Below are 10524 nucleotides of genomic sequence, written 5' to 3'. Positions count from 1 at the left end.
CTTCTATGTGATTGATTTATTTAACTTATTTATTAAATTTGTCAGTTCTGCTTTGCCACCCAAAGCGACTTACATTACAACCAAACATCAACGGACAATAAACCCCACAGACATACATTAAAACCAAGAGGAAAGAGAAGTACTTTAAAAGCATCCCATCCACTGGAACATCTATGAAACAAGCTCTCTCCCTCTTATAATATGTGGTTGGCACAGCTGTTATTCAACGCCAGTTAAAGACATACAGTGGTACCTCTGGTTATGGACAGGATACATTCTGGAGGCCCGGCCGTATCCTGAAAAGTCTGTAACCAGAGGTGCCCTTCTGCGCATGCACGCACGGCAAAACCCAGAAGTATACACTTCCGGGTTTGCCACGTTCGCAACCCAAAGTTTACGTATCCAGAGGGATACATAAGCAGAGGTACGACTGTATTTATTTATCTGACCAGGCTTTCGGAAGGGGTCGACTGGAGGGGGCCTGCTGCACATGGATTAACACAAGAACAGCCCTGCTGGATCACACCAGTCCAGCATCCTGATCTCCCAGTAGCCAACCATATGTCTGTGGGGAACCTGCAGGCAGCATCTAAGAATAAGAGCCCTATCCCCTCCTGTGGTTTCCAGAAGCTGGGTTGATGGTCATTCTGCTGCAGCGCTGCGCTCTGGTTTCGTACAGTTCCTTTTTCAATCATTTTCATGTTCATGCTATTGCTGTGAGCTGCCTGAACCAATAGAGCAGTGGTTCTCGACCAGTGGGTCCCCAGATGTTCTTGGACTACAACTCCCATCATCCCTGAGCTCTGGCCTTGCTAGCTAGGGGTGATGGGAGTTGTAGTTCAACAACATCTGGGGACCCACAAGTTGAGAAAGGCTGCAATAGAGGATAGGCCAGAAATCTATATAATAGGTCATGTTCTTTGGAATGGAACCTTGGGCCTGGGGTCTGAATGTGGCCCTCCACGCCATTCCATCTGGCCCTCAGAACTCTTTGGGGGCCACACACCCTCCCCAGCCTTGTATCACACCATCCTTAACTGCTTTTTTCCCAGGCTGGAATGTGTCCTACAGGAGAAAATTTACATCCATAGCCCCACCCACTTTGCCACTCCCCCCCCACCACCGGCATGTGATTTCTCCATGCCTGAAGCATGCCCAGAAGAGAATGCACCTCTCAGGCTGAAAAAGGTTCCCCCCTCCGTCAATCTGGTTTGGGAACGCATGACCTTGCTGAACTTACAACCAGTGCTTGGATGGAGGACCTGCTAGCAGCCTGCCCCGCCTGAAAGCCAGTAGTTGGGAGTGTCAAGACTAGGACACAGAAGATTGGGGTTCAAATCCCCACCATGCCAAGAAGCTCACTGGGCGTGACCCCTAAGGTCACTGCCTCTCAACCTAACCTACCTCGTAGGGTTGTTGCGGGGATTAAATGAGGAGGGAGGGGAAGAAATCACGTGCACCACTGTGAGCTCCTGGGAGAAAAGGTGAAATTATAAATGCAACCAACAACTAATAATAACAATAATTTATTATTTATACCCCACCCATATGGCTGGGTTTCCCCAGACACTCTGGGCGGCTTCCAAAATAGTATTAAAATACAGTAGTCTAAAAGCTTCCCTAAACAGGGCTGCCTTCAGATGTCTTCTAAAAGTCTGCTAGTTGTTCTTCTCTTTGACATCTGATGGGAGGGCATTCCACAGGGAGGGTGCCACTACCAAGAAGGCCCTCTGCCTGGTTCCCTGTAACTTGGCTTCTCGCAGTGAGGGAACCACCAGAAGGCCCTCGGCGCTAGACCTCAGTGTCCGGGCAGAACGATGGGGGTGGAGACGCTCCAAATAAATAAATAAATTCATTGGATTTCATGATGCCATGCTATTGTTGGGGCTACTAGCCACGATGGCTATTGCTCTGCCTCCACAGTTAGAGGCAGCAATGTTTATGAATACCGGTTGCTGGAAACCACAGGTGGGGAGAGGGATCTTGGGCTCAGATTCTGCCTGTGGGCTTCCTTTTCGGGCTTCTGGTCAGCCACTGTGAGAACAGGATGCTGAACTAGATGGGCCACTAGCCTGATCCCACAGGGCTTGTATCCCAAGTTCTTAAAGGGGCATCCATGGGGCCACACCAGGCCAGCCACTCCTGCCAGAGACTGAACTCCACTGACGTTGCTCAAGTATGGCACGCTCAGGGTTAACTTCAGCTTGTCTCTTATCCTATATATATGTAATCCTCCCCACTGGGGAAAAGATAAATAGCCCACATTACACTCTTATGAAGAGTTGCGCCACTTGAAATTCCATGGTAGGAGATGGGAATATCCAGTTACACTACAATCTTGGTCACAAAGTGATCGTTATTTTGTTCCCAAAGAGAAGTTTAAACCCGCTTTCTTCTCCCGTCAACAACGCAGGGCTCAGATACCACAGAATCTAATCCGCCACCTTCCCCCTGGAAGCTCACAGCTATTGTGTGTTTTCATCTGCGGTTTATTTAAAGAGGGGGCTGTATGTGGAAATGGATCATCCCAAGACATTATTTTAGAACTGAAAGCGCCGAAGTTTTCATACTGAAAATTCATATGAGAGCCTTTGGCCCGGTGGTCAGAAGCTATATTTACTGAAGTTCCACATCTGAGTCACAAGCCAATATAGGCCAAGCCCCGATCCAAACGCCAGCTCTCCTTCCTGGGTTGTGGGGCTGGAGAAATATCTCAAATTCCTGCATGTCAGAATCAAATTCGTCCATGCTCTCCCAACACTTCCTCCCCACTCTCAGATTTAGCACCAAGAGGACAAAGAGGGTAGGAAAACCCTGGATTTCCTCGGTTGTTTCCTGACAGAATCATAGAATAGGAAGGGACCCAAGGGTCATCTAGTCCAACCCCCTGCAGTGCAGGAATCACAGCTAAAGAATCCCTAGCAGATGACTATTCAACCTCTACTTAAAAACTTCCAATGAAGGAGCGTCCACCATTTTCTCACGGAATCCGTTCCACTGTTGAATAGCTCTTACCCTCAGAAAGTTCTTCCAAGGTTTATTCAGAATCTCCTTTGTGGTCATTTGAATCCCTCTGTAGCAGCAGAAAACAAGCTTGCTCCACATGACAGTCCTTTAGAGTATTCGAAGATGACTGTCATATCCTATACGGCTGAATCATGAGGGAACAGCGCAAGTGAAACCTTAGCTGGTTCCATCTTCAGGTTTTCTCCTTGTCCAGAATGGGCCTCAAACTCTGCCAGCAGTAAGGTGGGTGTGGTGGGGCAGAGGCACTTTCCTGATGCTGGCAATGCGGCTCCTGACCTAGATGGTGCCAAGGAGGTCAGTACTGCGGTATCAGGACTCATCCAGTGCTCCAACTGGTGCACCCACACAGCCCCTAACTCACTGCGACCCTGCCTAGCCCAGGTAAGTAATGGTGACACTGGTGTCAGGAAGACAGCTCCACCCCACAGCATGGATGGCTGAGACCTTTTGCTCTACAAATGACCACCAGACTTTGAAAAGCAGATAGCACTGGATCAAGTTATTAATTTTGCTGGCCTAGTTAAGCAAACTAAATAGTTAATTGGATTTCGAATAAATGTGCAATTATTTGTTACTCCTTTGCATTTCATTGTGTTGTTATCTTCCTTAGTGGATTGTGCAAACCACTATTCTGGAAGCTTTTTTATAGGGTAGAGCAGGGAACCAAGGGGGTGGTGGCCCCCAAAAGGTAAAGGGACCCCGGACCATTAGGTCCAGTCGTGACAAACTCTGGGGTTGCGGCGCTCATCTCGCTTTACTGGCCGAGGGAGCCGGCATACAGCTTCCGGGTCATGTGGCCAGCATGACTAAGCCGCTTCTGGCGAAACCAGAGCAGTGCACGGAAACGCCGTTTACCTTCCCGCCGGAGCAGTACCTATTTATCTACTTGCACTTTGACGTGCTTTCGAACTGCTAGGTTGGCAGGAGCAGGGACCGAGCAACGGGAGCTCACCCTGTCACAGGGATGCGAACTGCTGACCTTCTGATTGGCAAGTCCTAGGCTCTGTGGTTTAACCCACAGCGCCACCCGGGTCCCTTGATCTAACAGGTTACAAAGCGGCAACTGGAAGTCTCAAGTCTAGCCAAATCTGCTTCACGAGTAACAAGATGTCAGTTACTCAACCACAGCTCTGAGGGGACACAGCTGAAAAACAGCCACAACAACACCAGTAGCATTTGAGGAGAGGACATTTGCCACCATCAAGCCCCTCTCTGCAAAGCATCTTCAAGTCACTACTGTCCCTGGTCAAGGTTCCTTGCATGTTTCAAAAGGAAGATGGAGGAGAAGTCGAAATTTTCAACCCCAGCTATGGGGTTCATTGAATTGTGTTAATTGCTTTGACCAATTTGACGCTGTCATTTGCTTTACTTACACACTACTGTGTTTAATATCATAGTGATTGCCTTGCTTGTTGCTGTTTTAATGTCACCGTGGTTGTTGCAAGTTCAACACTTGTTGTTGGAAAAGCAGAACATAAACATTAAATCAAACCAGACCAAAATTAAACCAGTTGGGTATTTGACAACAACAAGCCACAGCAGCCAGGAGAAGATCCGTGACCAGTGAGTAAAACCTGGCCACATGGACTGCCATTTGTCAACTACTCGGATGTGATTATCATCTTTTTTCTGCCTGCCTTGAGAGAAAGCAGGATGTGCGCATTTCTGAATAAACAAATCACAGCTTCAGAAGAAAATCATGTGAGTCTTCCAAAAATCCCACTTTTCTACCAATTGTCAATCTGGTCTGATTACAACCATGCCACCATGGCCACCCTATTTCCCTTTGCTTCTTTCCAAACAGGTCTCTAAATCAAGCTCCCTCAGCTTGGTGCCCTCCATATACTTTGGTCTGCAGCTGCCACAAGTGATACAAGGAGTTGTAGCCTAAAACATCTGCAGGGCATCGGGCTGGAAGAAGGCAAACTCCCACCTACCACATTAGGAAGGCAACCAAGAAATACTATACTTCCTGGTCTCAGCAAACTTGTTTATGGCTTGCTGTTGGCTCAAAAAACTATGGGAAATTGAAAGAGTGGGCAATGTATGAAGCACATTTTCAAAAGCAGTAGCCAGGACTAATTAAAACGTGAAACTTGGAGTTCCACAACAAATAGCAAGAGGAGTATGAGAACTTGATTATCCAAGTTTCCCTTGGGCAAACCAAGTCCTGCAAAACAGGAGAGATCATTTGCAAAGCGAACAACCGGTTGCCTGATGGAGCAGACAGACTGTCCCAGCGATCGCATGTTCTCTTTCTTCTTTTCCCCCAAGCCAGCAATATGGTGCGAGAGAAACTTTCAACTGTCACCAAATTAGGAAAATATAACAGCAATTCACATGGCAGGGACATTTTTTTTGTTACAGCAACACAGAACTCCATCGTGCTCCATGGAAAACTAGATCATTTCCACTTTAAAATTCGAGCCAAGATTAGTTCCCAATATTTATGACAATTTTTTTGAAGAAACAGATAATCAGATAAATGGAAACATACACACAAAGCTCCATTTGCAGAGATACTTAGAGGGCATGTACTGATTATGAAACAAAACTGGGTAGATAAAGGATTCTCAACTCTAGATTAACTGCCCCACCCCCAGTAAATACTCATATTAGCAACTCTGTGGCCTTCCAGGTGTGATTAAAACCAGCTGCACAAATATAAGATGGGGGACACCTGGATTGCCAATAGTACTTATGAAAAGGATCTAGGGATCTTAGTGGACCACAACCGTAACATGAGCCAGCAGTGTGATGCAGCAGCGGAAAAAGCTAATGCTATTCTGGGTTGCATCAACAGATGCATAGTGTCCAGATCAAGGAAAGTCGTAGTCCTGGCTCTGGTCTGCCTTGGTCAGACTTCACTTGGAGTACTGAGTCCAGTTCTGGGCACTACAATTTTAAAAGGATATGGACAATCTGGAACGTGTGCCTAGGTGGGTGACCAAGCTGATCAAGGGTCTGGAAACTAAGCCTTATGAGGAACCACTGAGGGAGTTGGGCATGTTTAGCCTGCAAATGAGTAGACTGAGGGAGATAACGATAGCAGTCTTCAAATATCTAAATAGCTGTCACATGGAGAATGGAGCAAGCTTGTTTTCTCCTGCTCCAAAGGCTAGGACCCAAACCAAGGTCTTCAAGTTACAATAAAGGAGATTCTCTAAACATCAGGGAAAACTTTCTGATACTAAGGACTGTTTGACAGTGGAACAGACTCTCTCGGAAGGCAGTGGCAGGAGGAAGACCTCCTTGGAGATTTTTAAGCAGAGGCTGGATGACCATCTGCCATGTATGATCTAATTGAGATTTCTGCACTGCAGAGGGTCAGACTAGATGAACCTTGGGATCCCTTCCAACTCTACAATTCTGTGATTCTATAGGATGGCCAATGGTCAGAAATAATGCAAATGGCCCAGCAACAGTTGGAGGGCCACAGGTTCATGGACACTGGCCTACACTGCAAGAGTAAACTGCTTTTAAACCATTTTAAGTGCCACAACATTCCATAGGGAGCCCTGGGGCCAGAGGTTTAGTGATGGGGTTAAAACCCATATTAAGAGATCCTGACCCCCCCCCCCCACATAACTGCAATTCATGGAGTCTCCTACACTACTTTTAGGTGTGTACCACACCAACGCCTTAATTTTCTCTTTCTATTCCATGGCAAGCAAAACCATTACCAAATATCTTGGATAAAATTCTGATGCTACGAAGCCCTGGGAAAGGTCCCTTTGATATACACAACCATCACCCCTTCATTTCCCATATTCAAATGAGCATTTCAACTTCCTGGTTTATATTTCCCAAGAGAGAGTCAGTTTCTAACACTGAGTCTGACAAAGTTGCCCCAAAGAGTCCCTTGATTTCAATGCACTGAAAAATCTGCTAACCTGAAAATTCTCCAGGGGTGACATTGGGCGAGTTTGTAGCCTCTGTTTCAGTGTATGACAAGGTGGAATCTGAAAGATCTAGAAGCAAAAGTAAGAGAAAAGACAAGGGTTATTTCCTAGAAGACAGGCATCTTATTTGCAAAGACTCTGAAACCCAAGTTGCCGCTCACTCAAAACACAAAATACGCTGGCACACAAAAAAAGCTTTCATTTCAAAACCAAATCCTTATTGTTCTTTAAAGTCCTGCCATGCCCTTTCTAGGGGGTCAATGTACATGTTGCCCTCTTTGTGAAGCCACACAAGCAAGCAAATCCCACTACTGGTTACACAACCCGCCTGGAGCAAAAATGGAGAAGGTTCCTTGAGCAGGCCAGGGCTGGAAGGTGGAGACCGATGTCCTATTTGCTCCAGAGAAATCAGTCCCCAAGCGGGAAGGGTGACAGAGAGGTTAAAGGACAAGTGGAAAATGGCAACAGGTACTGGGAAGCATGGAGTTAGGGGGTTGTTCTTGGGAGCACTTGATAGGATGGCTTGCTGGATCAAGGAAGTTGGCTCAATTCTCCCAGAAGACAACACAGGTGAAAGCATAGCCATCAACTTACAGATTTGAAAATAAGGGACCAGCAGCCTCGAAAATAAGGGATCAGCAGCCAAAATAAGGGATTTTCAGGGCACAGGTATGTTCAGCTTCTGAGCCCCTCTGAGCCAAAGGCAGAAAGCCCAGCCAGCAGCCAAACAAAGCCTCAAGCGGTGTTTCCCACAGCGCAGCAACCTGGCAAAGGGGATGCAGCAAGGAAAACCACCGTCTCCTCTCCGCTGGGAAGCGCTGAGCAAAAGCGAGTCCCCAGGCAACACGGCCGATTTGATTGGCACAAGGCATGCAAACTCCACCCCCTAGTCATTCTTAGACTCCTTATTGGGTGAGCAACACAGTGAAGCAACACAATTGGAGCCTCCCTCCTCCCTGGCAAGCAAAGATGGAGGGAGAGGAGCTGCTTCCTTTGAAACCCAGGAAATTTAAGGGACATCATCAATAAGGGACAGCAGCAGGACACGGCACTGGGATAAGGGAGTTTCCCGCCAAATAAGGGACGGTTGGCAGCTATGCGTGAAAGGCAGACTGGTTAAGTACCCTGGAACGGGATGTGGCAGGAATTGGGAAACTTAAGGGCAAATGAGGCCCCACAGGCCTCTCTCATTGGTCCTCAGAACTCACCCCCTCTCCCAGGCCATGCCCCTCAGCAGCACAGCTCCACAACCCATTCCTTTGCCCTTGAACTGAGATGATGGAGAAGTACAGAGAGCCTGCTTAGCCAGAAGCCCTAATGGGAAACACACAAGCAGGACCTGAGCACAAGGACCCCTCCTGTGGTTTCCAGCAACCATAGGAGCCAACTCCTAGGCACCGAGGTCCCTTCAGCCCTCCCCATAAAATATTTGAGGACGCTGCCCCCCTAGTTGATGGACATTGCCATTCAATTGGGGGGAGTGTGCCACATCTTGTGATCAATTATGCGGGGCAGGGCTTACCAATGCCATCGCCCCATAGTTTATTCAAGTTGCCACCCCTGCCAGCATTTGGAAGCATTAATGTAAAGGCAGAAAATTGCCATCATAGCTAGTAGCTACTGATAGCCTTCCCCTCCATGAATATGTTCAATCCCCTTTTCAAGCCATTCAAGTTGGTTTGCCATCACAGCCTCCTGTGGAAGAGAGTTCCATAGGTTAACTATGTGCTGTGGTTGGCCGCTGTGACAACAGGATGCTGTACTAGATGGGCCATTGGCCTGATCCAGGAGGCCTTTTCTTATGTTCATATTTTCTCCATGAATTTGTCTAAAAGGCACTCACGTTGGTGACCCTCACTACCATAAACTTTTTCATCAATTAAAAAAAGAAATCTGGCTGTGCCAGAGGTTGAACCTGTGGGATCTTCTGCTTCCAAGGCCTCTTGAGATATGGTGGCCCCTCACCGAACTTCACACTAGCCCAATTTCCCTTTGTTTCATGTCCTTGCAGATCCAAGTGCCATTCACTGCTCCCCTTCCCTTTCCTGAAACACTGAAACTGCCCTCAAAAATAACCCAAGGTTGAGTGGATCAAATCAAACAAGTAGGAACTTGGGAGCGCCACGGATAAGGTTACACTAAGCCTCCAAACAATTCATCGTTACTATACTTAATTATCACTATTAAAATTCTTGAAGCTGTTTATTCTTGTTTCCTTCCTCCCTTCCTTCCTCCCCTGCTGAAACCAAGGAAACTTTGTTTTAACAAGTTAAAAGTCTTTGTTGATCTTTCTCCCTCTCTCCTCCACCCACCCCGACTTTGCTTGCACCCCTTTAATTAAAAAGGTGCTCTAAATGTTTGCTCCAAGATCAACTCCGTGTGTGCGTCTCCCTCCCCCATCCCTTTTCTTTTCAGTCAAACCAGCCTGGAAAGCAAAGCTTCACTTCGCGTTGTGTCACTCAAAGTTCTCCGTCTAGGGAATGCAACTCAATTTGGTGCACTGCGTAGGTGCTCTGAACTACAACTCCCATCAGCCGCAGTCAGCACCTGGAGGGCACCAGGTTGGGGAAGGTATGAAGAAATTATGACACCTCCAGTGCAGAAATATGAGGATAGAACCCACAACCCTGGTATTATCAGCACCACGCTCTAAACAACTGCGCTAGTTCTCCTCCATCTCATTTAATCCTCACAACAAACCCTGTGAGGTGGGTTAGGCTGAGAGGCAGTGACTGATCCAAGGTCTCCCAATGAGCTTCATGGCCAAGTGGGGATTTGAACTCTGGTCTGCCGGATCCTAGCCCAATACAGTGGTACCTCGGGTTAAGTACTTAATTTGTTCCGGAGGTCTGTTCTTAACCTGAAACTGTCCTTAACCTGAAGCACCACTTTAGCTAATGGGGCCTGCCGCCACACCACTGGAGCACGATTTCTGTTCTCATTCTGAAGCTAAGTTCTTAACCCGAGGTACTATTTCTGGGTTAGCGGAGTCTGTAACCTGAAGCATAGGTAACCTGAAGCGTATGTAACCCGAGGTACCACTGTGCTCTAACCACTACACCACACTGGCTCTCATACTTCCTTTGAGCAATTGATGTGCACTGTTATAGTTCTATTGCTTTTGTTATTGTATTCCATAATATGTAGTATGCAACAAATCTTTAAAATAAGCAGTTAATATTTTTTTTAAGTCTATACAGTGATACCTCAGGTTAAGTACTTAATTTGTTCCAGAGGTCCGTACTTAACCTGAAGCACTATTTCTGGGTTAGCGGAGTCTGTAACCTGAAGTGTATGTACCTGAAGCGTATGTAACCTGAGGTACTACTGTATTGGTCAAATACACATTTTCCTTGTTATGTTCTTAGGAGGGTTCTCGTGAAGAGCCCTGAACTTTAAAATGTACCACTATACCATTGCATTTGGTGACTGCTTATTGGCAAGGGGTGTGGGGTGGGCTGCACACGACCCGAATTCATGATTCTTGACTTTGCATTCCCACCAAACTGACCAGCCTCCAAACCCCAAAAAGGCAGAGGAAGAATCGGGCACTCCATCCACTGAAGTCTGTCCTTTAATTCCTCAGAGGCAATAT

At 46.9% G+C, this 10524-nt stretch overlaps 1 protein-coding gene across 1 annotated transcript in view; it reads right to left on the bottom strand.

Annotated features, from left to right (window-relative positions):
• SMAD6 (SMAD family member 6) overlaps positions 1-10524 on the bottom strand; it is a 57486-nt gene that overhangs the window by 32682 nt on the left and 14280 nt on the right. Inside the window, exon 3 of the mRNA XM_083713199.1 lies at positions 6921-6998. Coding sequence (XP_083569325.1) covers positions 6921-6998 — 78 coding nt within the window. The remainder of the gene's footprint in view (positions 1-6920; positions 6999-10524) is intronic.

Source organism: Podarcis gaigeae (assembly GCF_964106915.1).
Source record: "Podarcis gaigeae genome assembly, chromosome: 14".
Classification (NCBI taxonomy): Eukaryota; Metazoa; Chordata; class Lepidosauria; order Squamata; family Lacertidae; genus Podarcis; species Podarcis gaigeae.
Note: the sequence above shows the minus strand (reverse complement) of the source record. Positions and strands in the feature narration are given on the sequence as shown.